The sequence below is a fragment of the Haemaphysalis longicornis genome, unplaced genomic scaffold, assembly GCF_048455015.1.
Source record: "Haemaphysalis longicornis isolate Haplotype H1 unplaced genomic scaffold, Haemaphysalis longicornis Haplotype H1 scaffold_1, whole genome shotgun sequence".
In the NCBI taxonomy this organism is placed as follows: domain Eukaryota; kingdom Metazoa; phylum Arthropoda; class Arachnida; order Ixodida; family Ixodidae; genus Haemaphysalis; species Haemaphysalis longicornis.
In genome coordinates this window covers 267,852,168-267,869,769 of record NW_027526203.1, presented here as the reverse complement: position 1 = coordinate 267,869,769, position 17,602 = coordinate 267,852,168, and the positions used below count along the sequence as shown (strand labels likewise).

General features: G+C 53.5%; 1 protein-coding gene across 7 annotated transcripts in view; it reads right to left on the bottom strand.

Moving 5' to 3' along the window:
- Nucleotides 1–17,602, bottom strand: part of Sv (paired box protein shaven) — a 225,328-nt gene that overhangs the window by 37,455 nt on the left and 170,271 nt on the right. For all 7 annotated transcript variants that reach the window (XM_077677139.1, XM_077677171.1, XM_077677163.1 and 4 more), the window contains one exon: nt 6,753–7,000. In XM_077677139.1, coding sequence (XP_077533265.1) covers nt 6,753–7,000 — 248 coding nt within the window. The remainder of the gene's footprint in view (nt 1–6,752; nt 7,001–17,602) is intronic.

The window sequence follows — 17,602 nt, the reverse complement described above, 5'->3', positions numbered from 1 at the left end:
CCGATGATTAGCCGAGTGACGCAGTAGGGTGCGGGGACGACGCGCCTTTGTGGAAACACGCTGCGTAATACGAACACTTTGGCCGAATGGCTTCAGCGAGATATATTCCACGGCGCTACTAAATTCCTGGCGGCGAATGGCTGACCGAGAGAGCCAATGGACAGCGTGCTTGGGCAAGACATCCATTCAGGCATTTTCTTAGTTCCATATAACCGCTATCCAGTTTGTTTCAATCTGGTGAAACGGAATCTTAAGAACACTCTTGGCATCTTAACTGAAAGCCCCAATAGATTTTGATGAGTATTTTGTTTATATTCGGGCTAGGACCTTTCGATGTGTTTATGAAATTTTAACGCATAGAAAAACAGAGAAAAATAGGCTCAAAGCGTAAAAAACAGAGCTTCCTTTGTCAACTCAAATTTTTCTTACCCGCGCTCTTTCTAAACCGGTCAGCTTACGAACCTTTCCAAACGAAAAACGGGATACTACATAGTGATACTTTTTTTTTCCTCGTGCTAATTAATCGCGTAATGTGGAATCAAAGAGCCGCAAAAAAAAAAGATAACGAAAGAACTCATACTATGACTCCGTTTAGTTACGTCAGTGTAACTAAAATAAATCCTAAGCGAAACCTGTAAAGCTGGCATTTCCACATAGCGAATGTCTCAAACGCACTTGGCGCAAGGAACTAGTTCGTGTAGAGCGTGGCAACAACGACTGCAAGCGTGCCACCTACGCAGTTTTGGTCTCAAACATTCCGTACACTCTGAGAAAGGAGCCGTGCCAGGCGTTGGCATATGCTGCAATGCCGACAAAGAATCATTGCGTCTAATCCAGCGACTTTTGCAAGGAGTCCGCTGCCTGTCGCGATGAAAGAGCTATTTTGATGCCTTCTTCGCAAACTTTTGTGCTGATTTTGAAAACTTCTCCGAAAAAATATTTAAATAATGTTCGACGTCTTTAATTTTTTCTCTCTGCCGTTGCGGCGCGCTGTCCACGGTCGTCCCTCCTCTACCCCTTTGTTCCTTATTGCTCTTTGAAGGACCATCAGACCCAACATGGATATTATGCTGTCTCAATCCACCTTATACTGCGTCTAGTTCGCCGACTTCTTCATTCAATTTCTCCAAGAATATTCTCAACCGCACCACTAGTCGCGTTACAATCACGCGCAAGATCAAAAAAGGAAGAACGTGAAGTTGAGAAAGGCTTTCGTTCTTTGATCACTACGGCCGGCTCGACACGCACGTTCCTCTAGCCTGCTCTGCCTACAGCCGCACTCTGCACTGGGCGTACTCGAGACCTCTTCTATGACTGGGGCTGGCGGGCGCATTAACCGGCTACAGTCATCAATGCTCTGGCCACAACAGCCTTCTCTCCCTACCCCCAACGCCCGCGTAGCCCCCGGGTGCGTACACGAGAGCGGCGGCCATTGAGCCGCGCGCAATGGCCTGTTCGCGGGGGCTTAGAGGTCGACCGGGAGCTCGCCTTTATCGCCCTCCGCCCGCCGCTCAACGGATGCTGCTGGTGGCGCTCGGATTAGGAGCCCACGCGATTAATCTTTGCCCCCTTTCTCGGCGGAGCCCCGATTTGTCACGTGACAAGAGCGCCGTCGCTTTGCTCGCCTTTGTCTCGCCGCCACACCCGCGCCGAGGGGAGCGAACGGGATTAGGCAGGCGATGCGCATCGCACGCCCGTCAATCGCTTCGCGACCGTAGAGAGAAAACGGCGCCGGGATTAACTCGCCTCCGGGGACCTGTGATTCAATCTTGCGCCGGGTCGGTTGTTCGGTCCACATCTTGGGTGCTATTGAGCTCTCAGGTTTACCTTGCTGCCGGACGGTATAAGGAGTTAGCCACTAGGCCGGCCACCGTGGTGCTGCGGTAGTGGCTAAGTAGGTCTGCTACCACGCACAAGGTGGTGGGCTCGATGTCTGGCCACTGCAGCTGCACCTGAAATATAACTAGAATTTTAAAAATTTACCGGCCATTCCAGTCTGTGGAGGTGGTTGTCCAGCGAAGATGCGTTCGTCGGGGGTGTTAACGCGGTGCTTCCCCGCGAGTAAGTGATGGGCTTTATGTGCGGTCAGGTCGTTACTGAACCGCAGTCTGTAGCTCAAGTTGCAGCTCGAGCCGAAACGACGAACGAGGAAGTCTCTTTGGAACCTAACGTACGCGCCCTTGAACTATTTCAAGTTGGCACCTTGGCGCCGAAAGCGCTTTGTGGCATCCATTGACTCTATGCATCGTCGTTTCTCTCTCATAACTTACGTACCGTCTAGTGGCCACGCTCGTCGGACGATGCATTAGTTTCGGCACGCCAGCCATCAAAAATTGCACTCGCGTCGCTGCTATCGGGCCCCTTTCGCATCGCATTTTTCTTTATGCGTAGCTTCACTGTGCGACACACAGACGCTGTGAGAAAGCCAGCTTAGAAAAACCAAGCTTACGCCGGTTATTTTGAAGTCAGCTCTAGTTTTAAACAGAAGTAGACATTCGTCCAAGGGGTGTTATATCAAAATATGAAGTTACTAGGACCTTTCGGTGTAAACTTGGTCTTTGTAAGCTGGCTTTTCAAGATTACATTTTTCCGTGCGGACGCCATATAATCCCACATACTAGGTGTAGACAGCTTCGCCCTAAAAAATGTTCCTGGACACGATCATCTAGTGCACGCTAACGGTTCGCAGGCAGTATTAATTCAGAGCCCCTCGTTATGACACTCTCTCATAGTGAGAAATGGTGTCTATGCTTTGTAGACACAGTTCGAACTTCACTGTTGTCCTTGCTGTGCTGTAACTACCTTGATAAAATAGGGCCTTCAGGAACGTTTTCAGCGCGGAAACCTAATTTCGGAGGCCGTTTTCAGACGCCAGCGGTAAGAGAAAAAGTCCTTCTTTCCTGAGTTACAGAGAATCTAATGTCCTTTTTTTTATATTAGTACTGCTATTTCTCCGAAAGCAGAAGATTCGAGAACGTCACGCAGAAAGAAAAAAAAAATGCTTGTCGTTTCGCTCGTAGCCGCTGAACTTTCTGTGCACGGTATTTAAGCTCCGAAACGATTAGAGTTGGACTAAACATTTTTGCACATGCAGAATCCTAGATTGTCTACTATCGAAATTCTGTTCTCGTGCAAGACCATTACACCATTAATTTGTAGCTACGTCCACTGCTTCTATAAGCAACAGCGTGAATTCTTCGTCTGGAAATAAGAACTCGCGTGTGTCTGTGGAAGCAGCTGTCTGCATTTCACAGCGTCTACATCGAAGGCGGCGCCCCGAAGGTGCAACAGGACACCGTGGCGGCGAAACGCGACGCTCGTGAAGCCTTGTCAAAAAGCGAGGGTGTGGGAAGGGGCCCACAGTGTCGCATGATTGGCGGAATGAAACGTTAACCGCCGCCAAAAGGCTGCCAGCCAAGAGAGCGCCGGCTGGATCACTAACATTTGCGTGCGGAAATCATATCGGCGGCCCGACTACACTCGGACAGCGGTGGCGAGGGAGAAGCGCTCTCGATTGCGCGGCGGCAAAGGAGCGGTGCAGATACGGGAACGTGACAAGCGGACAGCACGTGTTTGGAGCTCGTCACCGGAGGAGGGCGGCGCGCACATGTCGTCGTCTCTCGATGCCGCCGCGGCGTCCTGGTCGCCGTCTCAGATGGCGCCCGCTCAAAGGCCGAGCCGCCGGGCCCGGTCGCAGCGCCACGGCACAAGGCGGCCCATTGTGCGCGGCGTCGCAAGCCCCCGGAGATGCGGCCGCGCGATAGGCGTCGTCGCCCTTCGCTCGCGCCGCTCGGTCGGCCGGAAAGCACGGCCCCCTTCTTCGAAGACCCGACGACGAAGGGTTTCCCCGCCGCCGAGCAGTCGTCGGCGCGGTTGTTGCTGTTGACCGCTGCTCTTCCCTCTTTGACCTTGGCATCTCCTGCTCTCTGACCTCGGCGGCTCGAGTCGAGCTGCGGTAGCCACAGGGGAGTTAGAGTTACGGTTGTTGATAACGCTCTGCCCGTACGCCGTCTGCCAGCCGCTTGACATGCTCCTTCGACGTGCTGCAGGCGTCTTGACGGCGGCGGCGAAGAGCTTCCACCGCACCCGACTCCTTTAAGTGACAGGGTCAACCTAAGCCACTGCCACATCAACCTGCAGTCAAACTCCCGTGGGTAGCTCTAATAGGAGCGGGAGCGTGTCTGCGCTTAGGCTTCCGGATGAACCCGTGTTTCCGCCAGTTTTAAGTATCATGCCTTCGTGTCAGCGTGCCCTGCTTTGAAGAATTTTCGAGGACCTCACTGTATGTAGTGTTCTAGATCAAATACCTGGTTACAAAATGTTGGAAGTAGCTTGCAAACAGCTTTTGTTTGCAAGCTGCTGTATATAGGTAACGACAGCAAGTGTGCATTCTGCTTGCGTTTTTAACCTGGAGTAACTATGGATCACGTGGTGGCTCCACGCGGAGCGTCAATGCAGCAAAGCGTAACTGGTCCGACAGTTGGAAACGGATTACCAGACAAAGAATGGTTTTTACGCTGCAGACCTGTGTAGACGTTTCACGTGTAGCAGAATGAATAACGAAGCATAAAAAGTCGCCCAGGACCACCGAAGTGATTCAGCTGGCGTTAAAGGAAGAACAAATGTTACACCTCATTGGTGATGCTCTGGGCGTCTGTTGTAACCCGTGTGGAGGGAAGCTGTTGCGGCCCAAAATTGGGGGACCCACCCCGACACCTGAGAACAACCCGGTCAGCCTGGTGTCCCAGTGGCTCCACGCGGAAGCCCATTGGGCACGCTGTGTGCGTCCCGCGGGTCGCCGCTCGTAATTGCCCCGAACGATCGTGCCGCACATGGTCTCATGATTGTCCCGCATTAGCGAACCCGAGCACACAACCAAGCACCGCGCACCACTCGATCGGCCTTGCGTAAGCGGCACGCAAGCGGAGAGGACGTGGGCTCGGACAAAATGCCAGCCGCTCCGCCAATGAGGGAAAAGTAAAACGTAGCCCACCAGGAGCAGGGGGAAGAGAGGCGTTTGGGGTCGCGGCAGCAGCAGCGCGCTCCTTGATATTCTGCTTCTGACGTGTACGAATGAGTGCGCTATGAATGTGCCGGCAAGGCCGGACGCGTTACTTTATTATTGGCGCTTGCAGCAGAGGTGCAGGCGGAGGGGGGGGGGGTCTTGTTTGGACAGCGGCTGCCCGCTGGCCGAGGAGAGCGGCCGCGTTGTATATTAATGGCATCTTGAGCGAGCGAGGATAAATGGCGCTCTGGCTCAGTGCGTCCGCCTCTGTCGCGACCGTAGAGAGCGGGGAGACGCGTGCGCGCGGAGAAAAATGAGCACGCCGTCGGGCCAGGCAGATTTCTCCTTCCGGACCGGACGATCGTGGAGAACGGGACTCCGCCGCCCTGCCCTTCGCTTCTGCCCCTCTCCCAATCCACGCGGGTTCGCTGCAGTACGCGGCCGCGCTTGTGTTGGAGTGTTTGTGCGACACTTAACTGCCGATCTTTACAGCGGCCCTACACGTGGCCAGTGGCGGTGCCGTCCCCTCCCGGGCTCACCTCGTTAGCGGGAAGGACAGTGGACGCTCGGGGGCGTTTTTTGCTGGGGCTGGATGGAGTACTTGTCGCGTGCGCCTATCGTCGACATACGCACAATCGACGTGTTGTGTCTCAGCCGCATCAATTAGCGTTTGACCTTTGGGGCCTTGGCATCTGAAGGAGTCAATTTTGCCGCAGCTGGGAGCGCTACCGGCTTCTAGGCTGCTGTAGGTCATAAAGGAACCGCATCTATTTCTTTACAAACACGTTTCATTGAGCACACCTGGACGGTCTTAAGTGACAATGTCGTAGGTTGCGCGTTTCTTTGAAGGCACAAACAAAAATTGGGAAATGTGTTCCCCGTGGGAGGTGCTCGCTAGGAATGCAGTTTGTGCCGCGGGGTGCTGGCAGCAGCGCGAACATGTTTCCTCGCTGTCGCGCTTTCGCTTGCAGAAAGGAAAGCCGCGGTTGGCGGCACTTTTGAAGGTGGCCCCCTCTATTCCGCAACGGAAGCGGAAGTGAGAAGGGGAGGCCGCCGAGGGGACATTATGTCGGCACCCGGGCGCTACTGTTGACTCTGCCACACACAGCCTCCGGCCTATACGGACGCCACGTGCTGCGGCACCCGAACCACACGTTGATGAACGCTGCTTCTTTCAGGTGAACCCTGGCCCAGAGACGCGCGCACCGCTTGGGCCTGTCGTTGTAGACGGAGGAGGGCGCACGCTGATCGACCCAGAGTGCTATCTTGATTTCTCTCTCGAAACGGAACGCTTCGTCGTGTTTCAGTGCGCGTCTAGCTTTTACGTACGCGAAGCCCGATACCGCGAGGTGCACATTTCAAAGAGCCTCTATTTTTCATCAAGCGTTCTATAGTAGCTTTTCTATTGGCTGGAAAAACAGTTTATCCACCGACTAATCAAGTGCGTATTGCGAGAGGGAGAATTCCGACGCGACTGGCAGTGACGTTGATACTGCGAGTCGAGCGTCACGGCAAGCTGGCAAAGCTGCATCGACGGTCATCGAGTGGGAAAGCCACCCCCCGAGGGTCAGAGTAGAATAATGGTATAACTTGGTTCAGTAGGGGCGGGTTGATGTTTACTGATCCTTGTGGTGATCATTGTTTTTGTTCTTTATCAGTGAATCTGCTACAGATATCCCTGGGTACTCAAGTTCTGCGACCCCGACAAGAAAGAAAAAGCGTCCCGTCCGCGGGCACTCGCACGCACCTTGAGAGACTTGGTCGTCGCGCTTGCGCTTGGCCGCCTCGGCGCTGGGGATGCCCAGGATGCCGTTGATGGAGTACGAGGGCCTCTGCAGGGCGGCAGCCGCGGCGGCCGCCGAGACGCTCGACTCGTGCGCCGAGGCCGGCGCGTGCGCGATCACCGACGTGGGCGACGACTGGGGTTGTGGGCTGCCGCCGTTGGACGACACGTGGTGGTGCTTGGCCTTCTCGGCTGCCTTGTTGCGCACGATCCTGCGAGACGTTTGGCAAAGGGTCAACGCGTGCGGCCAGCTAAGGAGCGAATGTTCCCCGCGCACGGGCTAAGGCCGCTGCACATCGCCCCTGGGTTGCACAGGGGGACCTAAGATACGCTGCAGACCACATCTGCTGCCACTAGCTGTACCCGCACAGCACGCGGATCTTGAAGGGACGACTGCTCGCGCTCCTTGGTGCATTGTGCAATCCACCGCTACAACTCGCTCTGCGCCTTTTACTATTTGTCCCTTGCTTACGCCACTAAGATCCATATTCAGTTAAGGTGAAAACGTGAGCTTAATTTCGGTATTGTACCCACAGGACTTTGTGCGCAGTAAGTTCGGGTTAATCCAAGAAGAGAATGCGAACAATAAAAATTTAACAAAGAAATTTCAAGATTTTGGTTCATTGGCCTGAAAAAACGACAGATTTTGAGTAGATCGGCAGAGCGCAATGGCCGAATTTAATAATTTCAAACAAGCCATAGTGAGGTTGGCTGGAAAGAAATTGCGAGGTTTGCATGTTCGCATTTTTTTCGGAGTGCGCATTCAAACACATCGTCACTCCGACGGCCATGCCTGGCCTGTGCAATGGTGTGATGGCACACAGCCGCGTTTATTTGTTCCCTCCTTCGCAGAGCTAGTGAAGTTTTTCGTGGAGTTAAAGCCGATCGCAGTTCAGGATGTAGATAAGCGGTATGGCATTCTGGCCAAATTTGCATCGATAAAACAAAGTCCAGCACAGGGCGTAAGCACTATAACGAATGATTTGAAAACTAATTCTTAAAACGAAAACCTGAGCAATCGCAATTAGATCATGTACACATTCGCCAGACGCATACATAGCAGAGCGTGCGGTGAATAGACCCCCCTTCCCCCCCCAAAAAAAAAAAAAAGTCAACAAGGTAGTACAACAAACATATAGAGTGTTCTTGTGCCACGGTGACACGCCACTGAAGGCCAATATTCCAGTTATTGTAGCCAGTATGGTTTAGAAAACAGGTGGAGTATCTAAAGGGTACGAACATCATCGGCGCCAGGAGCGAAAGTGTCAGTGACAAGTGCTTTAAATCGTCCCCTACGCTTGAGTGCCAATTGAAACGGTGACGGCGAAAGAAAGCTATATTTTAGCCAGCACCGCCGGTCTCGTGTCCCTGAGCGGCGCAGTGTTGTCGCGCAAATGGCCAACAGGCTCGCGAGACTGCACGCGTCCCCACGCCCACGAACATGCAAGGCAGCGCCCGCGCAGCGGTCCCTCGTATCTCTCTCCCATCAGAGTGACCCGGGGGCCGTTTTTCGGCTCGCCGTCATTTCTCAAAGCGGCCGGTCGCGGTGACGAGCCATGCGGCGGCTAATGACCGTCGTCGATTTGGCGGCGCATCGTCGTCGTCGTCCACGGGGCCTTTAAAAGTCAGGCACGAGACTTGTTTGTCGAGCCCGCCGCGTACGCGGCTGTTGTCGACGAGGCCGCTCCGCCTTGTTGACTCGCTCGTGCCTCCTCCAAAGCCCCGTCGTCTTCTTCTTGGGCCACGACCGCGCGATCGAAGCTCCAGGGCTCACTTCTTGTCCCGCTACAGTTTCGCCGCCCCTTTCCTCTTTTCCTCCCGTCTCTCGATTCTCTCCGCTCACTTTTTCTTTAAACATGGCTGCCACGTGAGCGAGGCAACGAGGGAATAGCCATTTGAGACTGGCCGATGCGCTCGGTTGCGCGCGGTGTGTCTATTTGCGCTGTTGTGTGGACATAAGCTCGCGCCCTGAGTTCACTCCGGTTTAAGTCCCCGCCGCCCAAAGCGCGGGGAAAAACTGCGGCCGCGACGTTTGGTCCCCCATAGCCACGCACTTTGGGGGAACTTTGGACGCAGCTCGGTTCACCCGGCCGCTTGAATCGACGCGCCCACTCGTAATAATAAGATAGCTTACAAACGAGGACCCGTCCGCGACAGGAAATTTGTATGATGCGCCGCTGCTCACTGTTAAAGTGACATGCAATCCAAAAAAAGACTGCAGGAAAAGGCTTCACGTATCTCGGCACATTTATTCGAAACAAATCGAGAACAGCCTTCCTTGTATGAACTGGTCAGCTTTAGTGAAACGCTAAAAAACAGTGAGAAATATGACTGGCCCTGTTTTAGTAGCATTGTGCTTCTTTGGGTGCACGTTCCGATAACGCGAACATCGTGAGCCGATTAGCTTTCTTTTTCAACATCCCACGTCGCTTAAATGCATAAACAACGAAGGAGCTCAGTATGGTTTTTTTTAATCTTCATGCTTGATGGAAGAAGCTAAAACCGAAAACTAGTTCTCCCCCATATCGGCCAGGCTTATTCAATCTCGACCACGCGTCCCACTCGAAAGACGCACGCTCGCTTCATTAATTTATTAATTACCAGCTGTCCCGCTCAGTAGAGCCAGCAAGCGACCAGTGATTCAGCCGCATGGCACGCCTCTGACTCAGCCACGCAGCCTGCAGTCGCTGCCGTCCAACATGTGTGCCGGGCATGCACGGATTGCCACGTGTTTTGGCGCGCCCGCGAACAGGGCAGGCTCCTCTGCGGAGCGCGGCCCTGGCCTCCTCCACAGGAACCAACGCGCCAGACCGGCGCGCCTAACGAGCGGTGACCGACGACACCGGACTGTATCGTCGTACGGCCCGGTGAAAAAGGTTCAGCTGACCCGCCGCCGAAGTCCCGTGGCGGGCAGGGCATGGCCGCTCGCGGACGTGACAGAATATGCGCCGGCTGAGCATCGCTGCCCTTGGCAGCCGAGCACGTTCGCTGGCGGCGCCGCAACGCGCCCGGTCGTCGAGTCGCGTGACTGCGACCGGAAATCGTGCACGGGTGTGTTGCTCCTCGGGCGCGCACTTGTTCTCTGCGATTCCACCTCCCAACTTCCCGAACTTTTTTTTTTTTCGGTCACTTTCTTGCCTTTTCCTTTTCTCTTACTCTCAGTAAGAAAACACCGCGGGGAATGCCGATGGCTGTACAGTTTGAGCAGGGGCTCCGGAAGGAGGGCTGTCAGGGGGGCTCGAGCCCCCCCCACCCCCCTTTTCCCCTCTGTTGTCTAAAAGAAGGGACTCAGCGCCCCCTGCTCCTGGCACGATTAGATAAATCATGGCTCTGAAACAACAACAAAAAAAAAAACTTGCTGGAGTGGTGGAAAACGCGAGGCTCAATACCACTGAGTCACTTTGCCAGAACGTACGGACCGCCTGCAAAAGCTAACCGTTGCTTAATTGCCGCTTCGCCATCTTTCAATTCTTTCTGTAACTTGCTACTGACGCATATCTTCTACCTTCGCCGCAACTTCTTTTCTGCACCTACCTCTTTAAAACACTTTTGTACAAATCATTGGTTCGTTCCAAACTCGAATATGCATCATCCATTTGGGACCCGAGCCATGACTATCTAGTGACATCGCTTGAGCTCGTGCAGAACAACGCAGCACGTTTCATTCTCGGCAATTTCACCCGTGCGGCAAGTGTCACGTCCATGAAAAACTTGCTTCAATTACCCACTCTAAGTTCACGCCGCAAACACTTTCGCCTCTGTCTCTTTCACAAAATTTACTACCATAATTCGCCCTAATTACTCCTCCTTCATATATTTCTTCTCGTATTGACCACCGACACAAAGTAGGAACAATATCATGTAACACCAACGCCTTCTCTCAGTCATTTATTCCTCGGACGTCACAAGATTGGAACCGCCTTCCCGGACTGACCGCCGCAATCGAAGACAACCATCAGTTTCGTGCAGCCTTAGCTAACATTGTATGATTAGGGCCCATCTATGTTTGTACTTACCTGCTTACTACTTTTTTGTTGTTGTTGCTGCTTTCCAATTTTGTGTATAAACCTTGTAACCCACTCCCCTCTGAAATGCCTCTCGGCCTTGAGGGTACAAATAAATAAATAAAAAAAAATAAATATCTAGAGTTTTGGTGGTCCTGTAAGCAGGAGTAAATGATTTTCTTTTAATAATTTTACTCACCATGGCGATTGTATCACGCACCAAAGCAAATTGCGAGTGCAGTTCGAGTGCCACGCGGAGAGTATGATAGCTGCTCCCTAACCAACAATAACTTTCATTATCAGACTATGTAGGGTGTTCCGAGTAGATAGAAAGCGGCAATTGTACCACAAGATCGCCATCATAATAATAATAATCATCGATTGCCTTGAGCCCCCCTCCTCCAACTTTCAAAACGATTGATTGATTGATTGATTGATTGATTGATTGATTGATTGATTGATTGATTGATTGATTGATTGATTGATTGATTGATTGTGGGGTTTAACGAGCCGACGCAACGCAGGCGATGAGGCGCGCCGTAGTGGAGGGCTCCGGATTAATTTTGGCAACCTTGGTATCTTTAACGTGCGCCGAAACCTCGTACACACGGTCGTTTTTGCTTTTCGCTTCCATCAGAAAAGCGGCCGCCGCGGCCGGGAATTGAACTCGCGACCTCGCGCACAGCCGCACAACGCCTTAGCCACTGCAGCGGGTGATACAAAACACTTCCGAAGCCTCAGAGTTTAAGCTGGTTTGAAAGCTCGCCGTAGCCTGCTTTTACATTTACGTATGCCCGTGCGACGCCGCCTGGGACACCTTCGTTGTATGGCGTTAAACACCCACAATGTCCCCTCGTGGAAGTTGATAACGTTGACAACGCCGTCGTTTTACGGACACGTTAACGAGAAGCTGTATCAGTAGTTTATAGCGAAGACCCATCTCGGCAGGGTGTCCCGTATAAACTAGTGGCGACTAGTGCATGTCGTCGCTTTAATTGGATATTCGACGCCGGAAATACCCAAGCGGCACGTGCTGATTTTTTACAATGTGTTTTGACTGGCCTACAATTCGAAGCGGAAGAAAACGTATACCTAACTCACCTCACGGGTTGGTTCCCATCTTGAGATTAAATTGCCGTGAAGTTCCGGGAAAGAACGCATGTTACCAGTGGAGCTATGTGCGCCATTGATAATGGCTCAGGCGTTAACGTCATCGAAGCTAAGCAAATAGGACGAGTGTCCCCACATTGTTATTCCGCCTCTTGAGTTTGGACGAACGAAAAGCCCCCGACGTCTTCTGGGGCGCTTCGTTTTCCCGCCTGAACAGGGGATGCCGCGCCCTTTTTTCAGCCCTGCCTGGTAAGTGCGCAGCGGCCCCCAGTGTATAAAGCCCACCAGCACAGGATACGAGAATAAGCGCAGCCGATGTGGCTAGCTGCCGAAGAATCGGCGCACAATCGGGGGCCGCATTGCAAAGCTGCCTGCGCGGCGGCCTGCAGAGTGTCCGCGCGCCCAGTGACCGGGCATTAGCGAGCAGCACGGCACTTCGTATCGCGCTCTGGGAGCGTACGGCGGCCGACGTGTTGCCGGGCCACGAGCAGCAGCAGCAGGGCGCGCCGGCAGAGGAGCCCTCCTGCAGGTTCGGCCGGGGTTTACCCCCAGGGAGAAGGGCACCAGGCACGCTTTCATTTTCTAAAGAGGCGTGACGCATGAAAACGATCCACGCTCTGCCTTTTGACGCGCTTTCTCCTCTCTCGGCGGCCCGATTCAGTGTACACCGACGTACGCCCCAAGCCACCGGCGTCCGTCGCCCGGATCGCCGCCGCGCACGCAGGGCTCACACCGGGCCACGCCGTAAATTAGACAGCAGCGAGCCGCCGCCAGGCCTGCCCCCCGCGGTGCCCGGGTTTGTGTATGCATTACTCTCGGCGCAGGCACTCGCGGCCATCCTCTGCGGCGTAGCTTCGGTGAAATTGAGTGAGAAAGACAATCGGCAAAGCCCCGTGTAGCAGCCACGGGGTGCCGTCTTCGCGAACGGGTAATTCGAAGCGATCGCCGCAGCGCTGACGTCCAGCGCCGGCGGCACGCACGCAGTTGCGGCTGACGTATGCGAGCCCCAGCGTGCGCTGATGGCGCTGCCGAGGCTCTGGGTGTACCGTGTTGGCGATGCGCTGGGCGCGGAAAGAGAGGGAAGTCGGTCAGCTGACAGGACGGCGACGCGATAACGCCTGCTCTTGTTAGCACCCCGTTTCGTTGCGCCGTGTGTGAAGTGGCCTAGCGAAAATGAGCACGTTGCGAGCGAACGTCGCTTACCATTTTCTCTCCTGCGAACATGCGCGTTCGCGGGTACAACGCGAATAAAATGAAAGACGAAAGGTAATTATCAAGCGTCGCACACGCGGTGCACTAAAAACATGCCTAGAGTCATAGCAAACTAGACATAAAAGACTGCTACTGTAGAAGTCTTGCTGGAGTCTTGCTGCATGCCGACGGCACATTTGCCGTTGAGCTAGAATAACCATTTACGTATTGAGAAAAAAATTCAGCGCCAGTCCACTGTGTGAAGGAGGATGACCAGCGGCGCTGTTCGTGGGTTATTGGTTGTCCACCAACTCCCGCTCAAACCACACCATCGCGCCGCGGTAGCTTTCAGTGGGTGTGCATGCAGCCACTCCGACGTCTTGCGTTTCCCGCCTCGTGGTGTTCCGGGTCGCGACAGGCATCGCGCTTACGCTTGACGTACGCGGCCAAGGTCGTCGGTGGTCTCCTTCTGCGTCTTCGCACTCATTGCTGCCGATCATTTTAATGAGTAGGCTTCACTGTGCAACACCGAATGTGGGAAAGCCAGCTTACAGAAACGAAGCTTACACCGCTCTCTATGAAGTCGACTTCACTTCGAAACACAGGTGCATTGATGGAAAGGCATTTTTCCAGCGGTAAAATACGCCATCTTATATAAAAAATATCAAAATATGAAGCGCCGGAGGCGTACAGGTGACCTAAAGGACATGGTGCGCCGAAGCGAGTGGGAGGCGAACGGCTTTACATGAACCAATCTGCTAAACTTCCGATTCAGCTAACAGGGGCAGTTTGGTTCATTAAATTCACTAATGTAGAAAACAAAGGAGCGTTCTCAAGTTATTCATTTCAGGAGTGAAAAATTAGTCCGACTCGTTTTCAGGCGTCAGTGGCGGTTGTGCAGAGACGTCTCGTGCACTGTCCGCATGACGTAAGCTCGCTCAGCGCGTGTTCATACATTTTTGATGCTCTTACGAGATTTGCGTCATTGGAAAGACCCACCCAGCGAGTGGCAACAGGCGATGGCTGCGTAGAATCGGGGCACTCGCTGCGAAGTCAGAACGCGGGCGGGCGCGGGAACGGTTCCGACGCTAACCGGAACCGGAAATCGTCGCAGGGACCAGACAGAAAACGCGGCGGTGGTGGTAGCAGAGCAGCAGCGCGCAAGGGGACGATTGAACTCGTATTGATCTGGCCTTTTGTAACCGACCCCTCCCAGACGCTTGGAGGGAAACGAGGAGGCGTGGCAAAAACAATTTCCCCACTATCGCTGCCGTCGCCGCCTGTCACATATATGCCGCTGCTGCTGCTTTGGCGATGCCCATGGCCTCCGAGCGAGCTCTGATCGGCACGAACGCCTGGTCGACTGGCGCACGCCCACGCCGAGAACAAAGCACCGATCCTTGCGTCAAATGATCGCTGGAAAAAGCTGTATCTTAAAGGGATGCGCTGAATGAAGGGCGTTGTTCTGCCTCCCGATTTTGCCCTCCTCTGAAGTGTCCATGACTAAATAATCAAAAGCTACACTTCCCACATCGTCTATGCTACTCCCGTCTCTTGCGCACTGGGGCCAATTTGAAGGCCCTTTCGGGGTACCTTATATAACGGAATAAATTCAGCAACCGAGAAGCCTCTATACCGAGCATAAACATGCTGCTCTGAGACACCGACTAGGCACAGATTTCGTTTCGCACACAGACAGCCAGGGCTGGGAAATCGTTGCGTAGGACGTTTCTATTTCGGTAGCAAGTAGCCATAAACCAGCCTGCAATCTGCGCAATGAAGGGTGCCTGAAGTGCCGCTGTTGGACATCCACACGAAACCCGCAAGAGGAGACGCGAAGAGCGGGGCGTATTCTGGCTCCAGTTTAGCGACAGGATGCTTGGTAGGACATGCATTGCGGAGAACAGATAGACGAGGGTAGCCGTCGAAGACCAGGGAGGCAGAATTGAGTAATGCGATGCAAAAATTCCGAAAACAACAAAAACTGGGTATTCGGCTGACACTGGATAAGATCGTGTGTGAGCCATTACAAGAGGTATTTGACCTGCAATGGCTGTTCGACGAGTGTTGTTACGAGGATTAAATAACGCGTATTCGACGCCAGTTTAACGATGTCCAGGGCTGAGCGTGCGTGCGTTGCAACACGAATACAGCCCTGCTTCGGATGTCGCCACGCAGCGACGGCCGTAGAAGCGCTTCGCTAAAGCTACGTGCACACTAGCGTCGAACTTGCCGTGCCGCTCTGCCGACGGCCGCCAGCGGCGTCGCGCCGCGCTGAGGGTGAAGGCTGCGGCGTGACGCCGCTGGCGGCCGTCGGCAGTGCGGCACGACAAGTTCGACGCTAGTGTGTACGTAACTTAATACCGTGAAGCGATGTGCGCATGGCCGTCGCTAAGGCATTGCAAGCACAGGTGTAGTAAAATGAAAAAAAAAAAAAAACTTTCATTCGGTTTCTTTCGGGTAATTGTGACTGCAGCCCTAGATATTTTCGTTTCCTTGAACGTAAAGTGTGGGACCATAACAGGGACAAACCAGTGCCGAAGCAATACGGCGTGCTGAACTAACTCCGCTTGCTTGGTTTGCTGTTCATTCTGGAAAGGTGGCTGAACTGTTCAATCCCCAATGAAAGAGAGAGAGAGAGAGAGAGGGAGGATACCGACAACCCCGAAACTTTGATGCCTCGAGAACAGCAGTCTGGCGCATACGCGAAATCTATTGAATGCATGGCAAAAGTAACGCGTTCTCCGCATCCCCAGCTTTTTGTGGGGAGCTGCGGCCACCAGCGCCACCGAGTGCGCTACCATTTGCCCGCTTCACGCGGGAAAAAGTTGCCGATCGCGTGTTCACAAGACACGCATCCAAAGCATCTAAGCGCGTAAAAAGCTGGACGGGCCACGCGGGCCGGAAGCGGCGTGCTCGGGATGGAGCGAGAGATGGGGCCAAGGAGCCGAAGCACCGGCAGCGATGTTGCGGAAGCACGGGAGAAGAAAGTGCAAAAGGGATGGGGTGGGAAGAGCGGCAGAGATGGAACTTTATCACACTTCTCTGTCTGGCGACATGGAGAATTCGCTTCCTTCCCGGCCTTCCATCACGGCCTCCTCCGCCTGCTCTACACACGCCGCCAAGAAAGCCGTGCGCCCCGAAAAAAGAGCGCCGTCTCGAAGTCTTCTCTCCGCGGACTGGAAGTGCGGCCGCCTCAGTGGAGCTGCTCTCAGAGCCCAAGGGTTAACACCAATGCCCAGTGAAGTTTGCGTCTGCATCTTCTATTTACTAGCGACTCAACTCTTCCCACGCTACTTGCCATTTCTTTAAGAAATCGAGCAACGCTGACAGTCCACTCTCTCCTCTGGGCTGTGAACATTTCCTTGTCTCTTTTTCTGGCTACCCTCGAAATATTCAAATCACCCGATCAAGTTTGCGTTCTCTAATTTTTCGGCAACGGCATGAAAGTTAAGAGCAACAAGGCTTTCAACGCGATTTCTGTGAGGCCTTTTTTTTTATTTTTGAGCGACAGTTTTTTTCGTGACACGAACGTGGTACACGATGTGGGAACACGATTTGGGAACACGGGTGACAAAACAGCAAGGTTAGAGGACGAGAAACGTAGACCGACATAGTACTGGCCAGATGTATACTGTGTCCGTGAGCTTCTTGTCCTCCCATTATCTGCGTCTCTGTCACGTTTAAACTTGACCAATGGTAACAAAGCAACCTGCAGGACGAGTTAGATTAATCGATGGTTCAATGTACAGGGCACTGCGCCACAGACCAAACGCCACAAGCTCCTCCTCCTGACCGGTTTATACTCGAATGTTTCCTGCTGGTTATAGCGATGTAAAATGCGCTGTTATTTCGCCCAATACATTCACCAAATACCAAATTCTACTTGCAGCGAAGCTTGGCGAGTTTACGCAGCCGTTCCGTTTCCTGGACCGCTCAGGGAGTGCGCACAATTTCGACCGGCTAAGGTTTGAATTGGGCTCTTTGCACTAATCAGCAATGCATATGTGGGAAGGGATAGATTGCATCCAAGATCTAAATCCGGTAAGAGGGGTCACTGGAGGGTGTGAACCGCAAGAGCAGTTGTGCCGCGGGTACGGCGAGCACGGCTGCTCCGCGGAACCAACCTCGAAGTCGCACCGCGCTCAAAGCGAAGCAAAACAACTCGCCTGCAGAAGAAAAGCAAGGAATCCAAGCACAGAGGCAGCAGCCTGATTGGTCGCCCACCCTAGCGTATCGATCGCTGTCGCCTTTTCGAAACAGATATTCGGCCGCTGAAGGACGCGACATAAGAGGGATTTTCGGCGTTCCGGAGTTTGCGCTCACGGCGCCTTGTTTTGTTTCGCTCCCCGCACGGGTTTCTTTTTCTTCTTGGTTCTATCGCGCGCGGCGGCAATCTTTTTTTTACACGTGTTTTCTTTTCTTCTCACTTTTCCCCCCTTTCGATGAATTCGAGGCAAAGCCGGCGTACGAAGTTAGCCTGAAATTGTGGAGTGCCTGCAGGTCACG